This window comes from Sorex araneus, chromosome 3 (genome assembly GCF_027595985.1).
Source record: "Sorex araneus isolate mSorAra2 chromosome 3, mSorAra2.pri, whole genome shotgun sequence".
NCBI lineage: Eukaryota > Metazoa > Chordata > Mammalia > Eulipotyphla > Soricidae > Sorex > Sorex araneus.
The window spans coordinates 27,144,243-27,170,161 of NC_073304.1; the positions used below are offsets into that span (position 1 = coordinate 27,144,243).

A 25,919-nucleotide genomic window follows, 5' to 3' on the forward strand; every position below is an offset into this window, starting at 1 on the left:
GGAACTAGTTCGCGCATAGGCCGAAAGCCAATCAGAAGCCAGAACTAGAAAGGGGCGGGGCTCAGGCGTGCGCCGTTCGCACCTCCCACTCAGCTGCGGCGGCTGTCACCGCTGCTTCTGGGTCTGTGGAGCTGAGATGACGACTGTGGGGAGGCCGGCGGGAGCCTCTAGCAGCTCGGAGGGCAGCCAGCAGGTGAGGAGTGAAAGAGATGGGGGGCGGGGGGAGAGGTGGGGGAGGAGATCCGCACAGTTCCCTGGAAAGGAATCCTAAAAATCCTAAAATAGAAAACTGTTTGGCGTTGCCTTGGAGACAGTCGACAGGGGCGTGTCCGAGGGGCGTGGGATTAAAATCAGCTTTTAGGCACCCGGAGGTGGACTCCGGCCGGAGACCAGCCGCCGGACCTCACGTCAGTCAGGCTCAGTTTTCGCTTCTCCTCAAATTACCTCAGAACTAACACTACGATTGTTGTCTCCATTTTGTAGAAAGCAGGCACAGAAAGATGGAGATTTTTGCCTAAGAAAAAAATCACAGAGAGAGAAAGTCCATTGGTAGTTGCTTTGGGCCAGCGGGGGAGGGGTGTGTGTGGGAGGGAGGGTAATAGGAAATAAACAGCGGCTGCTGAAGGGTAAGAATTTCTGGGGGAGAATTAATCCTCCCTAAAATGGGTTATGTCGTGGTCGCTCAATAAAACCTATTGGAGGGGCTGGAGCAATAGCACAGCGGGTAGGGCGTTTGCCTTGCACGTGGTCGACGCGGGTTCGATTCCCAGCATCCCATATGGTCCCCCCAGCACAGTAGTTCCTGAGTGCAGAGCCAGGAGGAACCCCTGTGCCTCATCCGGTGTGACAAAAACAAAAAACAAAAACACACACACACCGATTGGAAGAGCATACACTTTGTTTTTCCATTATTTTCTTCTGGCTTTTGGGCCACTTTTCATGCTTAGGGGTTACTCCTTACTCTGAGTTCAGCGATCACTCCTTGTGGACTCCGAAAAGCATATAGGGGTGCTGGGGATCAAACCCAGGTCACTCGCCTTTGCTGGTGTTTTGTTTTTGTTTTTGTTTTTGCTTTTTTGGGTCACACCCTGTGATGCTCGGGTTACTCCTGGCCCTGGCCCTGCACTCAGGAAGTACTCCTGGAGGTGCTCCGGGGACCATATGGGATGATGGGGATTGAACTTGGGTTGGCCACATGAAAGGCAAACGCCCTCCCCACTGTGCTATTGCTCCAGCCCCTGGTGGTTGTTTTTAGGCCGCACCTAGCAGTGTGACCCCAGCTTGGGCCTCAGGGGAACCACGTGGTACTTGGGATCAAATCTGGGCATCTGGCCCACAAAGTCTGTGCTCTAGCTTCTGAGCTATTCCCATAGACCCCAATAAATAGTTTCCAAACGAAGTGTTTGAACCCAGTTGGTTTGCCCACTTTCTCGGACGTTGCTCTTTCAGCTAGACACTGCCCTATCCTGACACAGCAGCAGGAGAGGCACAGTGGGCGACAGGAGGTAGACCCCAAGGAGGAGCCGGGGAAATAGTTGAACAGATTGAAGCAAATGCTTTGGCATACAGGAGCCTGGATCTATCCCCATCACCATACCGTCACTCAAGCACTACCTAAGGCCCCTCCTCACCAAAAGAAGTTGGGCAGAGCCCAGAGTATGGCCAAGGTCAAGGGTCGGGTGTGGCAAGGGAAGACTGAGAGTCGAGCCTCTCACTGCACTGTAAGAAACCGGGATGGGCCTAGCTCTTTGTTTTCCTTTCTGTCCATCAGCCAGGCACGGTTTGGTCCTGTCCATACATTCCTAACACCAATCTATGAAATATCTTTAGGACAAGAGATACATCTGTTTTCCTTTTGTTACTCCCCAGGCTTATTATAGAGACTTATTCAATGTGAAAATTAAACTATGAGTAAAATTTGAAATTATAGTTTGACCTAGAGTGTTGTGTTTCATTTTAGATATTTCCCCCCAAATCCTCCTCGGACACAGAGACAGAAGAGCTGTCTGGTGATGGACTGGCATTGCCCAGAGCTGGCAAGCTCGATGAGTTCCTCAGTCCCGATGATGAGACAGATTCCACTTCTGACTCAATTGGGAGCTTCTTCGAGATGCTACAGGAGCTAAAGCAGAAAGGCAGGTGGTGCCTATTGAAATCCGTTTACCCATCTACCTCAGATAGTGATGAGAAACTCTCAGAAGATGATGAGGACCTGGAGAGCTTCTTCCAGGACAGAGGCAGGGGGATGCCGCAGTGTCCGAGGTAAGGCCTGGCAGCTAAGTGGCTGTCTCACTGCATATTGCTTAGTCAAGCCCTGCCATGACTCATCTTCCTCCTCTATAATCCATCTCCCTCCTCTGTAATGCCAAACTCTTTGGCAAGTTGCCACATATCCAGGCTCCAGCCCAGAATCAGATTCAGAGAAGTCTTCTGATTCCCAGCAGTCCCCACAGCACTTTGGATAAGGCATATGCACTGGGAGCAGTAGAGCTGATTAAAGGGAGCTGTCAGACCTTTACTATGCCAAATCATTGAAGTGCTTCAAAGGAAGTTGAAGCTGGCAGACATATTAAACCATGCCTCATAAGTGGATCATTGCATTAACTGATTAGTTTGCTTTCTTTGATTATACACTGATTTAAAAAATAATAATTAAAAATAAAGGGATGCTTTCCCATATACCACCTCTCTGAAAATGCAGCACAGTATCCTGTCCAGGCAAAAATATGAAGCAAAATATAAATATTATTGCAAAACCGTTAGATGCATGCATACTTTATCTCATTTAATATCTATTTTTTTCTTCAACTGGTAAAAAAAATAATAAAAATAAAGGGATGCTTTCCCATAAACCAGTTCCCTGAAAATGTAGCACGGTATCCTGGTGAAGCAAAATTATGATAGCAAAATACAAATATAACAGCAAAACTGTTAAATGTGTACATACTTTATCTCATTTAATATCTATTTTTTCCTCTCTTAACACCACTAGTAGATAATCATTGCCATTCTATGGAGAAGGAATCAAGGTTTTTTTTTTTTTGCGTATGTGAAACAAGATAGTTTTTATTATTTATTTATTTGGGGGGGGTCACACCCGGCGATGCTCAGGGATTACTGCTGGTTCTTCATTCAAGAATTACTCCTGGTGGTGCTCGGGGGACCATATGGGATGCTGGGAATTGAACCCAGATCAGCCTAGTGCAAGGCTAACGCCCACATGCTGTGCTATCACTCCAACCCCAAGATAGTTTTTATTGAAACTTAGGAAGATGTGAGGGGAGAGAAAGAGAGAAAGTATGTGTTCAGGAGAGAGTGCAGGCTTCTCCAGAGCGGGAAAAGCAAAGAGACAGAGAGACAAGCAAGCAAGATACATAAACAAGCAAGAACAGGGGCTTGGAGGCTAGCAGGAGAGAACTGAGATCCCCAGAGAACAGTGGGCAGGGCCGCATGGCTGTGCTTCTTTGAAGCAGAATTTGAACCTGGGCCGTGTGGCTCTAAAGCCCGGCTCTGCACCAGTGCCCTTTCTCTTCACCTGAGAGCATTCAAGTGCTGAGTGGCTTCTGAGGAAATTCTGAGGAAACGACCGCTGGGAAGGAGGGCGGTATGTTGAGAAAGGTGCAGACTTCGAGCCCAGCAGGTCTGGGGCTTCTGAAGGGGTGAGTGGGGCGCTTCACTCTCACCTGCTTTCCCTCCCCAGGAACAGCTCCAGGAGGCGCTGCAGCTCTCTCAGCAGCCTTCCCTCCAGCACCCCGAGAGATCCGCCCCAGCCCCACTCCAGGCCCGCCTCCCAGCACAGAAGTGTAAGCTCCTGGGCATCCTCCATCACTGTCCCTCAGCCCTTCCGCATGACACTCCGTGAGGCCCGGAAGAAGGCCCAGTGGCTGGCGTCTCCGGCCTCCTTTGAGCGGGAGAGGCAGCAGGCCCAGAAGCAAGGCCAAGAGGAAGCCGAGTGCCAGCGGCAGTTCCGGGCACAGCCTGTGCCTGCACATATCTACCTGCCCCTCTACCAGGAGATGGTGGCGCACAAGGAGGCCCGCCGGCTCGCAGGAATCCAGAAGCGGAAGGAGTTCCTCCTGTCTTCCTTGAAGCCCTTCAGCTTTGTGGAGAAGGAGGCGCAGAGAAAGGAAGCTGCTCGACAGAGGGAACTGGCCGCCTCAGCAAGGGCCAACACCCCTAAGCCGAAGGCCACCAGAAAGATCCCCAAGTCCATTCTAGAGCCAGCCCTTGAGGAAAAACTGCAAGGTAAATCTGTTCTTGACACCACACTGCCTCCTGCGGGGGTGCCAAAGGGGTGCTGAAGGGGTTTGGTCAGGCTCACATTAGCCTGGAGTTGACCTGCATGGGTGATCCACTAGAACAGCAGGCCATGGAGGAGTGTTGGGTCTGTCCACACTAGGGAGGGGCAAGGGGAAGTCCTTTAAGGTCCCTCTTGATTTATTTGCTTGACCGTTGAGTGGGTGTGAATGGCTCCATGGTAGGCCAGGTAAGAGCAGAGGCTCACAATGGCACTCCAGGGGCAGTGTGACTAGGGCCATTAAGGAGAGGGGTTCCCCCCCCTGCACCCCATTCCTGAGGAAGTTCCATTTCAAGAAGTTCAGCCCCTCAGGGACTTCAGGGACTGGCATGTGCCACACGCACCTACTCCTCCACTGTGAATCAGCAGAGGCGGACATTTTGGACAGAGTCCCAGGCAAGAGCTATCAGTGTATCAGTGGGATCACATTTGCAAGAATTACAGGAGGAAATCTGGGGGTCCTTTGGAAGTGAAACAGAGGGTGTGTCTGGGTGTGGGGCCAGTTAGGGAAGAGAGAACTGCGTTTGGCTGGATGAAGGAGGAAGAGCACAGTGGGCAGAGAGCTGACCTGGAGGAAGAGATAGCTGAGTCTACTCAGATAGAAAGGCGGGCGGGATGGCAGACACAGGCAGACCTGGGACAAAGGTGGCTTCTCATAGGGGCATTGGGGAACCACTGCAGGATGGCTCATGGTTCAGAAGGACCCTCCTGGGGCCAGAGTGATAGAGTGAGTAGGACATTTGCCTTGCACGCAGCCAACCCATGTTCAATCCTAGCATCCTATACAGTCCCCTGAGCACTGGCAGGAATAATTCCTGAGTGAAGAGAGAGGAATAACCCCTAAACATTGCTAGGTGTGATTCAAAAATCAAAAATAAATAAAAGCAGAAAGATCTCCCCGATGGCCTTGTGGATAATTGGAGGGGGCAAGGCTTATTTGGGGCTTTTTTTTTTTAAGGGGGGACACACCCGGCAGTGCTCAGGGCTTACCTTTGGTTCTGCGCTCACAGATCACTCCTGGTGGAGCTTGGGGGACCATATGGGGTGCTAGAAAGCGAACCTGGGTAGGCCACATGCAAGGCCAGCACCCTACCTGCTGTACTATCACTCTGGCCCCAAGGCTGCTAAAAGTGAGGCTACTGCAACAGGGCGGATGAGAAGTTAAGAAATCGGAGCACCAAGGAAGGGTGGAAGGAATTTAACTGGGGGTGAGCTTGTGACAGACGAGGTGAGAGAGGGAGGAGGCAGGGTGACTGGGACCTAGGGGTCTGGCGGGGCCTTTCTCTGAGTTGGGAAGACTGGAGGGAGGCGCAGGGGTCTGGCCCTCTCTCTCCTGCTCTGTCAAGTTGCTCAGCAGGTAAGTGACAGCTGCTTTTGCAACTTGCTAGGTTGGTGACAGTTAATGGGCTCTCCAGCGATGGGGGGAAAGCAAGCAGATTTGTAGTGATGCTGTTTTCCCGGTTATTAATAATCCTAGCATGTGGCCACTCTGAGGCTTCCCATGTGATAGCAACTGGCTCCGCGCACTCCCAGCACCTTCCTGAGCCACTCCAGTCCCCTCTGAACCCTTGGCTGGGTCTCCCTTTTCCTCCCTGTCACTACCTTGGCTTTTTCTCCAGAGGCTGAGCTCTTCAGGACAATGCGCATCCAAGTGAGAGCCCTGAACATGCTCCAGATGGCCTCCTCCCCCATCAGCGCCTCTAAAGGCCGGGCGGACGCACAGCCTCGCACAGCCACCCGGACCTGGGAGAAGCATCTCGGCTTCCTCAACAGGGACTTCGGCTTCCAGCCCCGGGTGAACCCTGTGGTCCCTGACTATGACCGCCTGTACAAGGCCTTCCAGAGGAGAGCGGCCAAGAGAAGGGACACCCAGGAGGCGACTCGCAACAAGCCCTTCTCGCTGAGAACCGCCAGCCTGCATCGCCCTCGGCGGCCCTGTGATGTGGTCACCTCTGGAGGACAGAAGGTGAGAGCCCAGGAGACAGAGGGGACAGCTAGGGCCTGAGGCGCGAGCTCCAGGATGGGCTGAGGTAGGTGGAAGACATGTCTCCTGAACTTTCCTCTAAATTCAGTTTAAACATGAGCTTAGTGGGGCCCAAGTAACAGTACAGCAGGTAGGTACTTGCCTTGCATATGGTTACCTGAGTTCTATCCCATAGGGTCCCCGAGCACCACCAGGAGTGACTCCTGAGCAGAGAGCCAGGAATAATCCTTGAGCACTGCTGGAAAGGCCCCTCCATCAAATAAAAAAAAAAACAAATAAACATGAGCTTAGTTGTATAAAGAATTACAATTCTGATTGACTTAAAGTACAAGATGGTTTCCTTCCCTTTCGGATGGGGGTTTACAGCGGGGCAGGCCCAGGAGGCAGGGAGCTGGCACTGGTTGCTTGTGTCCCTCTATCAGTTCCAAAGATCTGTTTGTTTGAGTCAAAACTTTAGGACTGAGTTCCAAGTCTTAGCCTGGTTACTAAACTCAAGATCTCATTCCTCTTGTCTAATACCAGAGAGAAAGGGAAAAAGAAGATTCTTCAGTCTGATGCATTCCTCACTTGAATTGAATCCTAGCTAAGACTGAAGTAAAATCTTGCGTGCTGCCCCACCCAAACTAATCCCCATCTCTGCTAGGACTCTCCACAGCCACCCGCCACCCCACTGCCCAGGAGCCGTTCTGTGAGTGGCCTTGCGTCCCTCTCTGCCAACACGCTCCCAGTGCACATCACAGATGCCACCAGGAAGAGGGAATCTGCAGTTAGGTGAGTGGCAGGTCTGGGTGGAGAGAGGGGGCCACTGCTGCCAGGCCAGCTGTACTGTGAGCAGACCCGGGGGTGGAGAGCAAGTCTCTCAGGACAGGAACACTGGGCCACCATTCAGGAAGTATTTATGGCCGGGGACTTACTCTGTACTGTGAGTTGGTTGGGATATCACTGATGGAAGCCACTGTTGGCTACCGAGTCTGAAATACAGAGAAGCAGTAGAATAACTGCCATGTTCTGTGAGTGGAACAATGAGAGGGGACAAAGGAGATGGCAGTGGGTAGCCTACGCAGGAGGGTCTTGCAACAGATGTCTGGGGTGAAACCTGAAGCAGGTTAGCTGCAGTTAGCTGAAGGCTGGAAAAAAATGTTGAAACAGAATGGCATGAGCAAAGGCCCACAGATGGAAGGGGAAGGATTAGGATCAGGAATTGAGAGGAGTGTGCAGATAGGTGGCATCCCTTGCCCAGATCTGAGCTTGTCTTGGAGAAGCCTGAGCCTTTGCCTGTTTGCTGCTAATCTCACCATCACAACTCTGTTGTCCTGGAGCTTTGTTCTCTCTGAGCTGACCTCAGCAGAGGTTGCTACTGTGGCACTCACAGGTAGTGTTACTTGGCTCCACAAGAGGGGGATGGAGAGAGAGCACGGTGGGCTGACTATGTGCTTTGCACACAGGAGGCCTAGGTTTCATCCCTTCCTCCAGGGGTGACCACCAAGTGGTTCCCAAACCCACAAAAACAAGATCTGCAAGAGGGGTTTTACAAATGGCTTTAGAATCCAAGGGAATTTCTTCCTTACTCACATTCCTGGTTGGAGTGTCTACATCCAGGCTAAACTCAGCAGTCTGCAGGGACCCCTCAGATGGGCCTTAGGGAGCAGAGGCCTGCTTAGAGCATGGCCACATCTGTCCCTCACGTACATCTCCTCCTTCCTTCCCTGTCCACTTGAATGGAAATCTCCAACTGCAAGTCTTGACCATTTTGATATTGGCGAGACTCTCCTCAGACCCTGCAGAATGACAGGTATGCAGGCTGTGCTGCAGGCTGACCACGAGTGTGGCGTCCCGAAAGGGCCAGTGAACCAGCTCCTCCCAATTCAGGTCTACAGGACAGTGGTCAAGGCGGGGGCTTCGGTGGTAGGCAGCCTGACTCACTGTGACTCGTTCAGGGCATGCTGAACATCTTTTTTTGTTTGTTTGTTTTTGTTTTCTTTTTTTTTGGCTTTTTGGGTCACACCTGGCGATGCACAGGGGTTACTCCTGGCTCTGCACTCAGGAATTACCCCTGGACGTGCTCAGGGGACCATATGGGATGCTGGGATTTGAACCTGGGTCAGCCGCATGCAAGGCAAACGCCCTACCCGCTGTGCTATCTCTCCAGCCCCAATGCTGAACATCTTTGAGCAAGGGGCTTTTCCTCTCTGGGGCTTAGGCTAAGGGAGCACAGCCCTTTTTTCTCAGGGGAGTCATGAGGATCACACAAGCTGATTGGCATGAAGGTGCTGACTGGCTATGTGTACTTGATTTAGGGTAGGCTGCTCGGCAGATGGTAACTATTAGTAAAATTCCCAGATAGGCACAAAGGCTGAGTGGATTTCTAGATAAAGGTATTTTAACTCATATGTTTTTCAGTTCAGGAAGTTTTTCCTGGGGTTGAAAAGTCACTGTCTATAGTTTGGGAAATTGTTATCAGCCAGGTATTTAATCCCAGAAAACTTCCCAAAATGCCAGTGTGGTAGATTACCTACCCCATTCAAACTTTCCACATTTTAATTAATGACCTCAAGTTGATCACTGGTATTTTGTTTGCTTCCTCACTTTAGAAGTTCACTTGAAAAAAGGGACAAAGCAAATGAGAGTGCTCAATGGTTGGAGAAGCACAAAAAGAAGTGCCAAGCGATGTCTAAGTCTGTGACCTTGCGTGCGAAAGCCATGGATCCCCACAAAAGTCTGGAAGAGGTATTCAGAGCCAAGCTTCGAGAGAACCGGTCAGTATGTGCCAGTGTGGAAGGAGTGCCTGCTCCGACAGCTCACTGGCCCTGAAAGTGCCAAAGTTGGGGCTGGAGAGTTTGCTCAGTGGGCTGGAGTGCATGCTGTGCATGCAGAGCCCCTGGTCTGATCCCCGGTATCACATAAGATCTACTAGGACTGCCAAGAGAAACTCAAGCACAGAGCCAGTAGCCTCTAAGCACTTCCAGGTGTGGCTCAAGAACTAAGGGAGAAAAATGGGTCAGAGAGAGTACAGGGGTAAGGCACTTACTTGCTGGAAATGAGGCTGACCCTGATCTGAGTATAAGCACCTTGTATGGTTCCCTGAGGACTGCAGGACTGATCCCTGAGCACTGCCAGGTATGGCCCCTAAACTAAAACAAACAACATCCTATTCCTATGCAGTAAACATCACCATTTATCCTCAGAACTTTAAATTTAAAAGAAGTTTAAAAAAGGAAAGTGCCAAAATGGAGCCATATGAATAGGCTCCTATAATTGTAGGGTTGAGAGATTTTACCAGACCTTTGATTAGCTTTTTGGGACACACCTGATGGTGCTGAGGCTTACCCCTGGCTCTGTGCTCAGGGATCACTCCTGGGACACTGGGGACCATATTGGTGCCAGGGATCAAACCTAGGTTAGCTGTGTGCAAGGCAAGAGCCTCCCACTGTTCTATCACTCTTGCCCCTGCTAGGCACTTATGATTTATTTTAAAATTTGTTTTAGCAAAGCAAGAGTTTTTATTGAATGAAACATATTTAAAAAGATGAGAGGTGGGGAAAGAAAAGGAATATATATATATTCAGTAGAGAAAAGAGCCTGATGAGCAAGCAAAGAAACAGACAAGCAAGTGAGTTACATGTCCAAGGGGTCTGAAGGAACAAATCATATTTTTGATTTTAGGAATTTATACTGTCCATTGGGTTGTGCTGCTTCACTAGAATGAAGGATAGATATTCTAGAATGACAACAAAATAAAATTACTTTAAAAATTCATTTAGAATTTTTTTGCCCTTCCCTTCCCCTTGTTAATATTATCGGACTGCTTGTAGACTTGTGTAGTTCTCTCCAGGGCTATTCTGGGGGTCTCAGAGAGTGCATTTAAACATATATATTGTAAATTCCAGGAACAATGACCGTAAAAGAACAAAAGAGTACAAGAAAGAATTGGAGGAAATGAGAAAGAGAATACAAACAAGGCCTTACCTTTTTGAACAAGTTACCAAGGTAAAATTAATCTAGCATTTTATTTCTGTCTCAGATGATGGGGCTCTTAAAAATTATGGAACAGTTTATTTGGATTGCCAGTTGAGTTCACGGCTGACCCCTGGCTCTGTACTCAGGGTATCGTATGTGGTACCAAGATTGGTCAGCTATGTGCCACGCAAGTATTTAGCCTGCTGTACTATCTCTGGCCCTATGAAACAGTTTGTTTTGGGGCCATACCCAGCTGTGTTCAGAGATTATTCCTGGCTCTGTGCACATTACATGCAGTGTTGGGGATGGAAACTTGGTCAGCTGTATGCAGGGCAAGCATCTTAGCCACTGTACTATCTCTTCAGTCCTTCAAGCACTTTTTTTTTCTTTTTGGGTCACACCCAGCGATGCACAGGGGTTACTCCTGGCTCTGCACTCAGGAATTACTCCCGGCGGTGCTCAGGGGACCATATGGGATGCTGGGAATTGAACCCGGTAAGCCGCGTGCAAGGCAAACGCTCTGCCCGCTGTGCTATCACTCTAGCCCCCATCCTCGAGCACTCTTAAGGTAACTCAATAGCTGCTGGAGAGAGTAAAACAGGCCGGGCAAATGGTCCCTAGTCTTTGGGAAGTTGAATTTAGTTGAGATCTCAGAAAGCTCTGGGGTGACTTAATCATTGTATCTCTGTATCACTGTCATCCCGTTGCTCATCGATTTGCTCGGGTGGGCACCAATAACGTCTCCATTGTAAGACTTGCTTTACTGTTTTTGGCATATCAAATACGCCATGGGGAGCTTGCCAGGCTCTGCTGTGTGGGTGAGTTACTCTCAGTAGCTTGCCGGGCTCTCCAAGAACGGTAGAGGAATCAAACCCGGGTCGGCTGTGTGCAAGGCAAACACCCTACCTGCTGTCTATTGCTCCAGCTCCGGGGTGATTAATAGCCATTGGCAAAGTCACCCTCTCAGACAACTTTGGGATACCTCAGATTGGGAATCCCTCTCCTCTCCAAAGTTTCGTTTGGAGTTCTCTGTCATCTAATTCCAATTCTGGACAATATCTATGTATTACAGCCAGCGTGTTGTGTAGACATTTTCTGAGTCTTTCTCTCTCTGGACTGGGATTAATTTAGTAACAAACATTGCTCCAAGTCTCTGATTTTGACCTTTCCTGTTAATTTTTTTCTGTTAATTTTTTAAAACACAATCACAGAGATCTTAACACTCACAAGTCTCTGATTTTGACCTTTCCTGTTAATTTTTTTTCTGTTAATTTTTTAAAACACGATCACAGAGATCTTAACACTCAGCACTCTAGAAGAAAACATGAAATACTCATAGTTTTGCTCTTGAAGTCAGTATTCCTTCAATTCCACAAAAAAACAAAACAAAACAAAACACCACCTTCCCTCTAAGAGTGATGTAGCTGGTTTTCTGTGTTCCTAAGGATGGTTTGGGTGCTTTCAAATCTTTAAAGGGCTTTCTTTTGGTTTGGGGGCCCCACTGGTGATTCTCAGGAATTACTCCTGGTTATGCTTGGGGAAACCATATGGGATGCTGGGAATCAAACCCAGATCAGCTGTGTGCAGGGCAAGCACCCTACCCACTGTACTATCTCCCTAGTCCCTCTATCTTAAAAATTTAATTCACCTCTTCATCTTGAGTTTTATTAGTCCTCCAAGATTAAGTTCTCAGTGCCCAAAATACTAAGGATTAGATTCAGCCTTGCATGCATGAGGCCTTGGCTTCAGACCCTAGGGCCTTAAAAAAAAAAAAAGGGTCTAGATAGGGTATGACAGGTAGGGCACTGTCCTTGCACAGGACCAAACCAAGCTCAATCCCCAGCATCCCATGTATGTGATCCCCCAAGTCCCACCAGGACTGATCACTAAGCACCACTGGGTATAGACCCCCCAGAAAAAACTAAAAAGACATAAAATAATTCAGAGTTCTCACTTCTCAATGGTATGGCTTCCAAATCAAGTTGTCATCTCCTGGGGTGTTAGAAATTCAGAATTGCAGGCTCTGTCTGTCTTTGTATGTATGTGGTAGCAGGAACTGAACCCAGGGCTTCACAGAGGTAAAGAACAGTTTCCTGCTGAGTCATGCCAACTCCCAGAATCTGTGTGTGGTGTGTGTGCACTTCCAGGCTGGCATCTGCTCTACTACTGAGTTACATTCCTGGACAATAATCTGCATTTTAACAAGATTTTCTGGTTGTTTCTAGGTACTTTAAATTTTGAAAATAAGGGCCTCAGTAATTTTTTCTTTTTGAATTTTTCGGTTACACCTGGCAGTTCTCAAAGGTTACTCCTGACAGTGCTCTGGGACCACCAGGATTGGCTGTGTTAAGTGCTTTAGCCTCTCCAGTTTCTCTGGCCCTAGGGTCAAAGTAACTTACATCAATCAGTGTACATTATGGGAGTGGAGGTAGGGAACAATTAAGATATATATCAAGGGGTCAGAGTGACAGTACAGTGGGTAGGGTGATAGCTTCTAGGTGGCTGACCCAGATTCAATCCCCAGGATCCCATACAGTCCACCAAGGACTGCCAGGGGTGATTCCTGAGCACCACGGTATATTGCTCCAAAACAAAACAAAAAGGATACCTATTAAATAATCTGGAATTATCTGGTAATTCATGAGAGCTGTAACAAATTGCCTTTCACAGGACCTCGCCAGGAAAGAAGCAGAACAAAGGTATCGAGACACCCTTAAGCAGGCTGGGCTGGATGAAGACTTTGTGAAGAACAAGGGTGAGGGCGCTTGGGCTGTGCGATGGAAGGGTCAGCCAGAAGCCCGTGACTATCCCAGGTAATCTGAGATGCTTCTAGCTTTAAAATCCCATCCTTAGACATGCCACTGGCAGGAAATTTTAGTTGTGGTTTTTGGGGTCACATCCGGAGATGCTCAGGGGTTACTCCTGGTGGTACTCGAGTGAACCCTGAGCATTGCCAGTGTAGAAAAAAAAAAAAAAGTAGAACCCAGGGGCTGGAAAGATAACACAAGGATTAAGGCATTTGCCTTGCACACAGCTGACCTCAATTCAATCCCTGGCATCACATATGACCCAAAAAGGATTATCAGGAGCACAGATCCCTGAGCACAGAACCAGGAGTAAGCCCTGAGCACTCCACCAGGTATGCCTCCCTCCCCACAATAATGTAAAATCCATCCATAAGCTTTAGATAATGTCTTTTGCTTCTTTCATTTTTGGTTTTGGGCTACCCACAGCTATAGTCAGGGGCTACTCCTGGCTCTGTGCTCAAGGGTCATTCATAGCAATATTTAAGGGCTACAGGCAGTGCCTGGGACCAAACCATAGTTGCCATATGCAAGGCAAGCACCTTAACCCTCTGTTCTCGAGCCCTTAAAATGTTTAAAATTAATTTTGTAATATCTTTTTTTTTTTTTTGCTTTTTGGGTCACACCTGGTGATGCACAGGGGTCATTCCTGGCTAATGCACTCAGGAATTACCCCTAGCGGCACTCAGGGGACCATATGGGACGCTGAGATTTGAACCCGGGTCGGCTGCATGAAAGGCAAATGCCCTACCCTCTGTGCTATTACTCCAGCCCCATAATTTTGTAATATCTTGATTTATTCTGCAGTGCCCACGAAACTACAGAACTCAGCATCAAAAGTCCACCGCAGGATTTAGAAGAATCTTTGGAATGGCCTTTAAGTCCCAAGAAAGAATCGGAGGATCTATCTCATGAATTGATGGAGAATTTCAAATCACTGGCTTGATCATTAAAATTAGTCTATTAACATTGAGTCAAGTCAGACAAGATTGAATTTTGAGTCAAAGTTTTTGGGAGAATGAGAAACTGTAGCAGATTGGCAGGAATGATTCAAGTAAAAGTGCCAGTCACAGTGAATGGATCTCAGTCAATTTAAGAGCTTTAGGAGCTGGAGATATGGTACAGGACTAAGGCACTTGCCTCTCATGCCACCAACCCTGATCCAGAGTTCACAGCCAGCAATAGCCCCTGAGCACTGCTGGCAGTGACCTAAACTTCTCCCATCACCTCGTCCCCGCCCCAGTACCCCCTCGCCAAAAAAAGTTCTGGCTTAATACTAGAGGGGTTAAGGCACTTGCCTTGCATACAGGTGAGCCTGACTCAATCTCTAGCACCACTTGGTTGCCCCCACCTGGAATACAAAAGTGAAGAGTAGCTGCTCATCCAGCACTGCCAAGTATGGCCCAAAACAATTGTTTTTTTTTTTAAAAAAACAGCAACCCTCTGTTTTTGTGCCTCAGATTATAAATACAGAGAAAGGAGGTAAGTTCAAATCTATAAGGGTAGTCAGGAAATGTCAGGATCAAATGAACTAGTTTTAAGATGGTAGGAGACAGTGAAGTCTGGAGCATACTAACCCTACTGGAATACAAGTCCAGAATTACCAGGCCAATTGCGTTAGGACACAAATCAAGCACCTGTACCACGCCCCTGAATTTTATCCCTTCCACTCAAAAATGAAAAATTACTTGGAAATAGTCTGTGAGTAAAACAACTTACCTAGAGATGACAAGTTTGCAACTTCTAATGTTAATTACAAGTGCAACATTAACATCTTGGTCCAGGTAAGTGTTTGACGGGAGAGAAAGATGTCGGGTGTGTTATATGCAGCACCCGTGGCTTCTACTCATTATATGTCAGAAACAGCCTCTCCCCAGGAGCACAATCAACAATGTCTCAAGGTATTGCTGAATGTCCCCAAGGCTTGTGGGGACATCATATATATAAAAATTGACATTTTAAGAATATGTTGACACAATCTCAGTCTGCATAGCAGAGTTGACTCTGCATGTCATCAACTTATTTATTTAAAACATGGCTAGCTCTTTATCTGTTTAGAATGTACCACGGTTGTGTATATATCAGCCTGAGGTTCATTTTAAATAAATCTGAATCTTCTCTGACAACCATACTTTTGTATTTGTGATGCTTAGTATAGGAATACTTTTCACCAACAATTACTCCTTCCTGGTATTTTTAGAGACAGGATTATAGCAAGCAAACCTTTTTCTGTTAATTCTAACAGAAATAACTTTCTTTTGTTTTTTAAAAACTGGAAAAATACAAAACTGTTGTTATTGCCAGTTTTTCAGATTTAGACATAATCTTAACGATACCACTAAGTCAGCTAGAGCTGAAAATGCTCAGATTATGTTTCCCCAGACTCTATATGTTTTTTATCTTGGGTCACATCTGGCAATGCTCAGGGGTTACTCCTGCCTCTGCACTCAGGAATTACTCCTGGCAGTGCTCAGGGATCCTGCGTCGGCCGCATGTAAGGCAAGCACCCTACCCACTGTATTATCGATCCAGCCCAAAAGAAAACAACTGGGAAGTTCTGAATTATGTGATTTGTTACCTAAATACAAAAAAAAAAAAAAAAAAAAAAAAAACCCTGAGTGCTATTTTATGTTCTATAAACAAAGAACGTAAAGTGACATAGGAGAAGTGTACTGGACCCAGATAGTACCTCAGCAAGGGCCAAGACTGGATTCAAGTAATTTTTATTTTTGCAGCCCAGTGGCAGAGTTTCTTACTCAGGTTGCTAAAGGGAGAATGGCACAATAGATTTGACATCACTCCCTTCTCCAAAGCAACAAGGCATCTTGAAAGCTCAACATCTTGAAGTTTTATGGTTGATGGCAGGACTTACTTCATCCATGTGAAAAGACAACTGAGTGTAGAATGAAAACGCTTCAAAGGAAAACATCCTTTAACAGTCATACTGAGAAACTTCAGCTAACACATAATCAAATTCTCTTCTGAGAGAAGTCCAATCCAAATTTTGCAGAGGTCGGCACAGTTACCCAGTCCACATGCATTGATTTATTTTTTGTCTGGATCAGGTGGTGGTTTGAAAAAATGCTCTTCTACATTCATCTTCTATGCCAGGAAAGATGAACAGGAGCAAAAGTGGGTCTTGTCCTTCATAGATTCTTTTTGGTTCTGAGGGATCATGAGCCGTAAGTTTCCAGTTCACACCGTGTGATCCTGGGATCAGCTTGAGCTGCTTTTCCAGGAGTTAGCACCCATGCTCATGTCCGTCTTTCAATTAAATCTCCTTGGTTTAGTAACTGTAAAAGATTAAAACCAGATCTGGAGTAGGCTACCAATAACAGGGGAAAAATTCTAAGATTTACAAGCAGGAATGGGGAGTACACTGCAGGGATGAGTCAAGGATTATCTAGCTCCAAAATACAAGCAAGCACAGACTGAGAGATTATAGACATACTCTGGCCTTTGGACAGCACTTTGGTCACTTCCTGATGTTGGTTTTTAACATGCAATAATATCCTGACTATTAGCCAAACTACTGTTGATGTAGATACTTACTATGAATCTAAATTCCAGAAAATCATAAATGGTGAAACCAAAAATCATTGTCAAGTGTTAGCTCAGTAAAAACTCAAGCAGAAGAAGTCAAGGGCATGGGAAAGTTAGTTTTAGGTAACAGTTAAAACCCCACATGTGGGGCTAGAGCGATAGCACAGCAGGTAGGGTGTTTGCCTTGCACTCGGCCGACCCGGGTTCGAATCCCAGCATCCCATATGGTACCCTGAGCACCGCCAGGGGTGATTCCTGAGTGCATGAGCCAGGAGTGACCCCTGTGGATCGCCGGGTGTGACCCAAAAAAAAGAGAAAAAAAACCCCACATGTAAGGAACCCAGGGATTCCTTGGGCTTAACTATCTTTTCTGTGATCAAAGAGACAAGCCTGAGGAGTTAGAAGGATAATACAGTAGGTAGGGCACTTGCCCCGCAAGTGGCAGACAGGGGTTTTATCCCCAGCATCCACCCCGCCCCAAACCTCACAAGGAGTAATTCCTGAGTACAGAGCCAGGAATCAGCCCTGAGCACAGTTAGGTGTGGCCCCAACAGTGTGGCAGATACTCGCCTCTATAAGGTTTCTAACTTGCCAGATCCCTGATACTCCAAAAATAAAAAATCAGGTAAAGATTTTAAGCTGGAGATCTATTTATTTGGTGACAATGACACTATTTACTTGGTGACATCTTATTTTGGATGATGGTGATTTATATAGTAGAAATAATTTTTATGGAATTTAGTTTGATTTTTTTTTTTAATTGGAGGGGGGCTCCCAAATGATGCTTGAGGGGCCCAGGGGTAAGTGCCAGTGATTTTTGGCCAACTGGGATAAGGGGTGAATGCTACACCTACTGGGGCCCCGGGGATGCTCAGGAGGCAGTGTGCTCCAGCCCACTAACTCTCTCTGGCCCAATCACATGGAATTTAAAGAAAGTGGGACCAGAGAGATAGCACTGGGGTTAAGGCACTTACTTCATGTGAGAAACCTCAATTTGCTCCTTGGCACCATATATGACCTCAAGCGCCACCAGCAGTGATTACTGGTGTGGCCCAAGACCATGTCTCTCCCTCACCCCCAATGAATGCAGACTCAGTGTGACTCTGGAACCCCATTTTGTTGCCTGTAGGAAGCAGGAGGTCCAAAAGCCCCATGGGCCTGTCCCTGTGGGGCCTGCACAATGAGTCCTCTTGTTCTCCAAAGACCCAGCAAGAACAAGGAAAAAACTCTCTCATCTGAAATGTCTGAATGAGAGCTTGTTGTTCTAATGTATTTTCCATAATAAGTTCCGGTACTTGACTTTTTGCTCCACTCAAATTCTCAACAAGTTGTTTTTTCGGTTTTGAGCCACACTTGTGGTAGTCAGGGGCCAATCCTGGTGCTGTACTCAGTCCAGAGTTCACCAGACCTGGTGCTCAGGGGACTATATGTGGCACCCAGGATCGGACCAGGTCAGCTATATTCATGACAGGTAAGTGCCTAAACTGCTGTACCGTCTCTCTGGCAGTTCAATAAGTGATATTTTTTTTTAAAAAGTTTTAAAGTATTTTCATGAGCCAAATCAGAAGCTTACAGGTCTGTTCTGTAACAGATGAGGATCTGGAAAACCAGAATGTAAAATGAATATGTATTGCTTTAAACCTTTTCTAGCATCTGAGAATTGTTTTTTAGTTTTGTTTTGGGGTCTCACCCAGCGGTGCTCAGGAATTACTGGCTCTACACTCAGGAATCACATATGGTGGGCTCAGGGGACCATACGGAATGGAGGGTACAAACCTGGGTCAGCCATGAGCAAGGGTGCTACGCTCTGTAGCTCTGGTCCCTATCTGAGAATTACTGAAGAATGCAATTCCTCACTGACTGGAAAAGTGATGATCAGAATTTAGATCCTTGATGAGGGCAGACTAATAAGGTCAGAGCCTAGAACGATGTGATGATGTGTACTATGAGAAAAAGAAGATATTACAGGATAGGATAAGATCTGAGAAGAAAAAAAGGATGGGGATGGGTATAGGAGACAGCCATGACAAGAGAAAAATATAAAAGGAGTAATGAAAGAAACAGAAGTAGTAAGCTTCTTTTTTTTTTTGGGGGGGGGTCACACCTGGTGATGCATGGGGTTACTCCTGGCTCATACACTCCAGAATCACTCCTGGCAGTACTCAGGGGACTATATGGAATGCTGGGAATCGAACCCAGGTTGGCCGCGTGCAAGGCAAACGCCCTACCTGCTGTGCTATTGCTCCAGCCCCAGTAGTAAGGTTCTTGGAGAGAGTGTGTTTTAAATAAACTCAGACTCATGAGGGAAAAGTGAGAGTAGAGGACTTAGAACTAAGTCTAAGGCTGCACTTTTTCGTATGTGTTAATATTTTCCTATTAAGTGTATGGAGCTTCCACTATTAAAGTAATTGTTATGTCCTGTTCCCTCTCACCTTTTCTGCTGTTGTGCAACACTGATTGTCTTTTGTCTTTGGGGGAGTGGGGGCAGTGTCATACCCAGCAATGCTCAGGAGTACTTGGCTCTGTACTCAGGAATTACTCCTGGCGGTTCTCAGGGGATTATATGGGATGCTTGGGATCAAACTTGGGTTGGCCACATGCAAGGCAAACACCCTCTGGACCCATGATTGCTATTTTTATTAGTATTAGTATTTTCTTCCATCTTTCAAGATGACTGCTGTTGTCTTTCGGGTCACAAACTCTGGTATTCCTGAGTTCCCGTGCTGGTGTGCCCAGCAGGGAGAACTAAACAAACACACTTACTTCTAAATGTACAACCAACAGGGAGCACTAAATAAATACATATAAGCCTCTAGATGTACTACCAGTTTTAGAAAATCTATATAGAGAAATATACTAAATAACGAAAAGTCAAACAAAATTCTTTTGATAACTATACTGAAAAAAGGGAAAGAATTATTCAGACTAAGATAACTGTTAACCAAATACAATGGACGGGTCTTGTTTGAATCCTATTTCAAACCAACCATGAAAAGATCTGTTTGGGGCTAGAGCGATAGTTCAGTGGGTAGGGCATTTGCCTTGCACGCGGCTGACACAGGTTCGATTCCCAGCCTCCCATATAGTCCCCTGAGCACCGCCAGGAGTAATTACTGAGTGCAAAGCCAGGAGTAACCCCAGTGCATCGCCTGGTGTGACCCAAAAAGCAGAAAAAAAAAAAAAGGATTTTTTGTGTTTTGTTTTTTGGGCCACACTCAGTTGTGATCAGGTGTTACACCTGGCAGGCTTGGAGTTCCAAACAGCGTCCCTAGGGATCAAACCCGGGTTGGCTGTGCTATCTCTCCAGCCCCCAAAAAGACATTTTAAGAAAAACTGCATATTGGTGAGTGAAATGAGTTAGAAGAAGAGGGTTGGATATAGAATGACTGCATTTATTTGTGGGATTAACAAAAAACCAAACCAGTATGAAACTAATATCCAAGGCCAAGGAAGTGGGTCAGGAGGACTGGTCAATGGCTGAAAAGCACCACAAGGGTGGAAGCGGAGGGTGGTTAAGATACAGGAGGGTCCATTATGACACCATTAGTTGGAAATGATCATTCTAGACAGAAACTGAGTGTTGAGAGTAGGTAAAGGGTTACTCATGATAATCTTTCAGTTTCTGTATTGCAAACCGTAATGCCCAAAATGAGAGAGAAAGAGACAGAAAGAGAAGAGAGGTACCTGCCATGGAGGCAGGCAGAGGTGGGGTTGGGGGGTTTGGAGAGTGGGAGGGAAACTGGGGACACTGGTGCTAGGAAATTATATTGGTGGAGGGATGGGTGTTGGAATACTGTATGACAAACCCAATCATGACCAGCTTTTAAAAAAAGAATTAGGGGCCAGAGCGATAGCACAGCGGGTAGGGCGTTTGCCTTGCACGCGGCCAACCCAGGTTCGATCCCCGGCATCCCATATGGTCCCCCGAGCACTGCCAGGGGTAATTCCTGAGTGCAGAGCCAGGAGTAACCCCTGAGCATCGCTGGGTGTGACCCAAAAAGCAAAAAAAAAAAAAAAAAAAAAAAGAATTAAAAAATAGCAATGAGAATAGCAACAAAATTGCCATGTTATTCAAAAACCAAAATAATAAAATATGAACAAATGTTTTAAAAAAGACAAATTGCAATAATAAAGAATAACAAATTTTTAAAAAGCAAAAAAACACAAACAAACAAACTTCATATTGGATGCAGTATCAAGTCAAAACAATAAAGAAACATGCCTGTGATTTGCACTTAAATACTCCAGAACATGAATTAAATGTAACAGACAGAATTTGACTTATGATACACATTTGAAACTTAAAATGTTATAATACAATGTTACTTAAAAAATAAGTTATACTGATTCAGTATGGAAGCTAGCAAGATATCACAGCGTGTAGTGTGCTTGCCTCGCATGCGACCAAACCAGGTTCAATCCTTGGCATCCCATACAGTCCTCCATGCCTGCCAATGGTTATTCCTGAGTGCAGGAGTGGAGTCACCCCTGAGTACCGCTGGGTGTAGCCCAAAAATCAAAACCAAAAATTGTTGTAAATGTTAACAATGAAAAAAAGCATTAAGACTCCACTAGGTAAAATAATGTTCCAGCAATAAGTAGGAGGACACGGTTACTTAGAAATTTCTGTTTTGTTAGATTTTTTTTTTTTGCAGTGCCAGGATGTGAGGAGTTGAGTTCTATCACTGAGCCATGTCCCTGGCACAAAGAAGACAATTCAGGAAAGAAACAATGATACTGACAGTAGCAAAACTTCCAGTTAATATAAGCAAAACTGAACTATGTCACAATGATGAACATAAGAAAAGGCCCTAGCAAACATAATAACATGCTAGTCCACAGCTCTATGATCCTGGGTATCCTCAAGGATACTACAAACAGGGGCTGAAGCAACAGTACAGGGAGAGGGCATTTGCCAACCCGAGTTCGATTCCCAGCATCACAAATGGTCCCCTAAGCACTGCAGGAGTAATTTCTGCCTGCAGAACGAGGAGTAACCCTTGGGCATCATCAGATGTGATCCAAAAAGCAAAAACAAAGCCAAAAAAAAAAAAAAGAATGCTACAAAATAATAAAAATAGTCAGTGTAACATCTAGAACATTTAGTCATCTGAATGCTCTAACAGCTGATTGTGGTACAGAGCCTTGAGAGCATGCTTTTGCATGTAGGAAGCCCAAGGTCTATCACCACATGAATCCCTAAGTACAGCCAGGTGTGACCCCCAAATAATCAACCCAACAAAAGCACCAGCTAATGATGGTATAAAGGTTATAATGAAAGGATAGGGGAACAACGAAAAGCATTATGAAAGATTGCATACTACTGGAAGGATACAGGACACCTGAGTTTTAGCAAAAGCTTATGCATATGCAACGAGCATACTTCCATAACGAGTTAGTATTCTAAGGTTTGAGAAGCAGAACTAGTTCTCACTTTTCTGGATCTTGTCAGAGTTGTACTCATGCTTATCTTAAAAGGAAGATCATCTAGTCAAAGTTTCCAGAAAATGGAAACTGGAAAATTTTTCAGATAGCACAACTACATTCCCAATTACTCTCCACATTAGTATCCACAAGACCAAGTAGGGGCAAGAGATAGAATTACCTCCTGTGGATTCACAGCAGTTAAGACAGAAACCTCATATGACTGCCTCCCTGACTGCATGGTCACCAAATGATGTGTCACATCAGGCACTGAAGACAGGGGACGTGGGGATCCTTCAGCAAGCACCTCTGTGAAACAGCAGCAAGACATTTAAGTGAAATATAAATCCACAGACACACCTACCTGTTTTATCAAGGTTCTAAAAACTATTCCTAGAAAAATCTAATCCCACATTGCTGTAATTCTCGTTTACCATCATTATCAATGAATTTGAAAAGTACTCAAAAAGAAGACGGAAAGAAAAGACACATTTTTTCTGCCGCTGGAGACCAAACTCAGGACCTCCAGTGAAGCATGCGCTCTACCACAAAGCTCCAGTCTCAGAACCTCGATATGAAAGTTGACCATTTTCAGTATACTAATTTGCAGCAATATGGCTAAATCACTGTAAAGTAAGGTTAAGACTGTTATGAAACAGCGCACAGGCTGTTTAGGCAGGCAAATCAGGGAAGCAGAATGAACTCTTAAAGCCTCACCAACGATAAAGATGTTCACAGCTCAAGAACCTGAATTAAACCTAGCTTCAACATTCCTACTCCATGTCCCTTTCTCCCTGGAGACTTTCCTTATGGCTGGCAAACCAGTGTCATGCAATTTCTGTACTCATGCTTGGTTATCCAACAGTACTCAGGAAACAGAGGAGGTTTACCATGGAAGCACACACAGGCCCTGTCAGCTCGATATATATGTGACACAAAGGTGGTCACATACTCAAAAAATGACTGAGGAGGATATGAGTAACTAAAACACTGACCTCAGACTTATGGTGTCACCATGAAAATCTTCTGGAAATAGTCGACACATAAACCAATTAAGTCTTCATGTAAATTAAGTTTCTTTTGGGGGCTTCCTAGCTTATACTATTCTTTCAGACTACACCATACAACTTAACATATGTTATACATTGCCTCAAACTTGTCTCCCATATCAAAGTTTTGACTCTCAACTAGCCTCTAAGGTCCCTGTCTTCTTTTCTTTCCCATGGTGCCAGGCACACAGTAGGCACTGAATAAATGCATGCTGACCTCACCTGTTAAGTTTTTCAGAGAAGAGGGCCTGGCCTGTGTAACTTGGGTGAAATTTCTATATCAGAGAGGAGCAAGTGTTTCCTAGAGAGCCCTTTCTTTTCTCCAGAAGGTATGGCTTTTGAAGGTATGGAGAAATTGCTTTATATCTCCTTTGTAAAACCTGGTTATGTTCTGTTTAAATGTTTTAAAAGTTAAGTTCTTCCATAACTGCAACAGGAAAGATAGAAATAGTTGGGCTAGGATGCTAGGATTATGGATAATTTTCTTCTTAAAAATTTTTTAAATTCTTTGTTAATTATCTTTAAAAAAAATCTTTAAAAAAAGATTCACTATCCACCCCCAAGACAAAGAACATAAATACTACTCAATAATGTTAAAGTTACTCACAAGAAATTAAAACTTCTATTTTGAAGACAACCCCATTCTTTAGTCCCTAGTTACAGCTCATTTTCCCCAATAAAGGAGAGCTGAAAGTCTTACCATCATCAACTCCTAGGATAGAATTGGTATTTGGTAGATTCAAGGATTCTCCTCCAAGGCTGGGCTGGGAATTCATAGACACCAGGTTTTTACTTGTTACTGAAGCTTCTTCAAGCAAACTACTCCCCATTAGTGGCTCAGCTGCACAGAGAACAGGACGGGAGAGACACAGAGCAGTCAAGGCCGCACCTGAACCCCACTGCACTTCACGGGAAACTGGCCTTTTCTTCCACACCAGAAGCTCCCCTGTATCCTGAATGCCACTTCCTATTTAACTTACTTTTGAAAAGTAAGAATAAATCTACAAGGGAAGGCTGCTTCAGTATAGATAAATACCCGTGCTGTGATCAGCAGCTGGATAATTAACGTAAGATATGGGATGGACAGACCCTTAGAAATACTTGAATATAAAAATTAAGGGAATGGATGGAAAGGAATAATCATAGTTACTCAAGTTAAGTTTGTAAAAAAGGGAATTAATGACTATTAAGTAAACAATATTTAAACTAGTAGAAGATCTCCCCACCCCCACTCCTCTGGTTTCTGGGTCACACGAGGCTAAGGCTCTGTGCTCACGGATCACTCCTGGCAGTGCTCAGGGGATCAAGGACGGAACCTGGCTCAGCTGTGTGCAAGGCAATCTCCTTAACCCCCGTACTATCTCTCTAGCTCTTAAATTAATATAAAATCTTTACCAGAACGACACTTGCTGGTTCATGAATCTGCACAAGTTACCATCAAACTCACTGCAGGAACTTTATTTATTTAATTTTAGTTGCTGGTGCCTGCTCGAGCAAATCGATGAACAACGAACAAAGAGACGACAGTGCTTCAGTGCAGGTTTGGAACCCTGGAACTGGAGCGATAGCACAGCGGGTAGGGCATTTGCCTTGCACGTGGCCGACCCAGGTTTGATTCCTCCATCCCTCTCAGAGAGCCCAGCAAACTACCGAGAGTATCCCGTCCGCAAGGCAGAGCCTGGCAAGCTACCTGCGGTGTATTCGATATGCCAAAAACAGAAACAAGTCTCACAATGGAGATGTTACTGGTGCCTGCTTGAGCAAATCGATGAACAACGGGACTACAGTGCTACAGTTCAGTGCTACAGGTTTGGAAACCCAAGACCTCATATCCATGGGAAATAACAGGAGCTATAACAACTACAGATTCTGTTGTTAGAAATAAGATGTTCTATAAATCATCTTATTTATCAGAATGTTTTTGTCTAAGGGGAAGTATGGATAATTAATTACATATGTTTTAAAAGCTTTCAGATGATTTTACTATTATTTGGAAACCATTAGTCCATTGGCTAAGACCAGGTCTCTACCCAAAACGGAATCACAGTTATTTGGCTTTTTGAAGCCAGAAAACACAGCCCTCCACTTATCTCTCCTCACCAGTTTGCTCCGGCTCTTGGTTCCCAGCTGCTCCCATCTGCAAGTGATGCTTTCTCATGTGCACGTTCCTGCTCCCACTCTGAGAGAAGGTCTTCCCACAGACTTGACACTGGTGAGGCTTCTCTCCTGCAAACAGGGGCGAGGTTCAGAGAGGGGAACCAAAAAGACCAGATATGTTTCAGACGGAAGAGAGTGGACTCAAGGTAGACCCAGAGAGCAAAACCAAAACAAAGCACAACCCTATAGGGAGAAGCCTGGGGAATATTAAACTAGACAGAGTCTTCACATCATATCCCTTCTGCATTCTACAGTTTCTCTTCTTTTGAGGTCACTTCTATCTTGGAAAGTCTCTGTTCTGATTATCCTCCACAAGCCTCCTCTGGTGGAACTTACAAAGTAACAGCACAGTTATACAAAAAATTTGCTAATCTTTTCAGAAAAAGATCTGGACTGAAAGAAGTCCAGTGACTCAGCTAAAAATAAAACTCTAAAGCAAACTGTTTACATTCAATCAGCTTAATCAACGCCTGAACAAATAGCAGTACTCCTACATTATTAAAAAAATAAATAAGTACAGCAAACTGTTTATTTCTTTTACTTATCTTGGGTTTGGGGGCCATACCTGGTTATGCTCAGGGGACTGTATGTGGTGGCGGGGATAAAACCAGAGTCAGCAGCATGCAAGGCACCTTAACCTCTGTACTATCTCTCCAGTACAGTTTATTTCTTTTAAATTTCCTTGCACCACTTCCGTAAGACCA

The 25,919-nt window shown here is 45.5% G+C and overlaps 2 protein-coding genes across 7 annotated transcripts in view; one reads left to right on the plus strand and one right to left on the minus strand.

The window, feature by feature from the left end:
- Positions 1–90: 90 nt before the first annotated feature.
- On the plus strand, positions 91–15,171 carry FAM161B (FAM161 centrosomal protein B). Its single transcript, XM_055130055.1, has 9 exons — positions 91–193; positions 1,961–2,262; positions 3,701–4,245; positions 5,917–6,263; positions 6,925–7,052; positions 8,873–9,037; positions 10,169–10,268; positions 12,909–13,051; positions 13,850–15,171. Exons 1-9 carry the CDS (start codon positions 137–139, stop codon positions 13,986–13,988), a joined length of 1,926 nt encoding a protein of 641 aa, XP_054986030.1. The 5' UTR covers positions 91–136; the 3' UTR covers positions 13,989–15,171.
- A 578-nt stretch (positions 15,172–15,749) lies between these two features.
- ZNF410 (zinc finger protein 410) overlaps positions 15,750–25,919 on the minus strand; it is a 41,007-nt gene continuing 30,837 nt past the window's right edge. For 2 of the 6 annotated variants that reach the window (XM_004612287.3, XM_055130056.1), the window contains 4 exons: positions 25,159–25,284; positions 23,759–23,899; positions 22,191–22,318; positions 15,750–16,335 (listed from right to left, as the gene is read on the minus strand). In XM_004612287.3, coding sequence (XP_004612344.1) covers positions 16,297–16,335; positions 22,191–22,318; positions 23,759–23,899; positions 25,159–25,284 — 434 coding nt within the window. In that variant the 3' untranslated portion in view covers positions 15,750–16,296. Of the gene's footprint in view, positions 16,336–22,187; positions 22,319–23,280; positions 23,486–23,758; positions 23,900–25,158; positions 25,285–25,919 lie in introns of those variants that run through there. The other 4 variants (XR_008629118.1, XM_004612288.2, XM_055130057.1 and 1 more) reach the window with 4 other exon arrangements.

What these genes read in the sequence shown, in the direction of transcription:
- FAM161B (XM_055130055.1), top strand. Translation starts at nt 137, where the DNA reads ATGACGACTGTGGGGAGGCCGGCGGGAGCCTCTAGCAGCTCGGAGGGC. An exon ending in AAGAGGGAATCTGCAGTTAG is followed by an intron (nt 7,053 to 8,872) that starts GTGAGTGGCAGG and finishes TCCTCACTTTAG; the next exon opens with AAGTTCACTTGAAAAAAGGG. An exon ending in GCCAAGCTTCGAGAGAACCG is followed by an intron (nt 9,038 to 10,168) that starts GTCAGTATGTGC and finishes TGTAAATTCCAG; the next exon opens with GAACAATGACCGTAAAAGAA.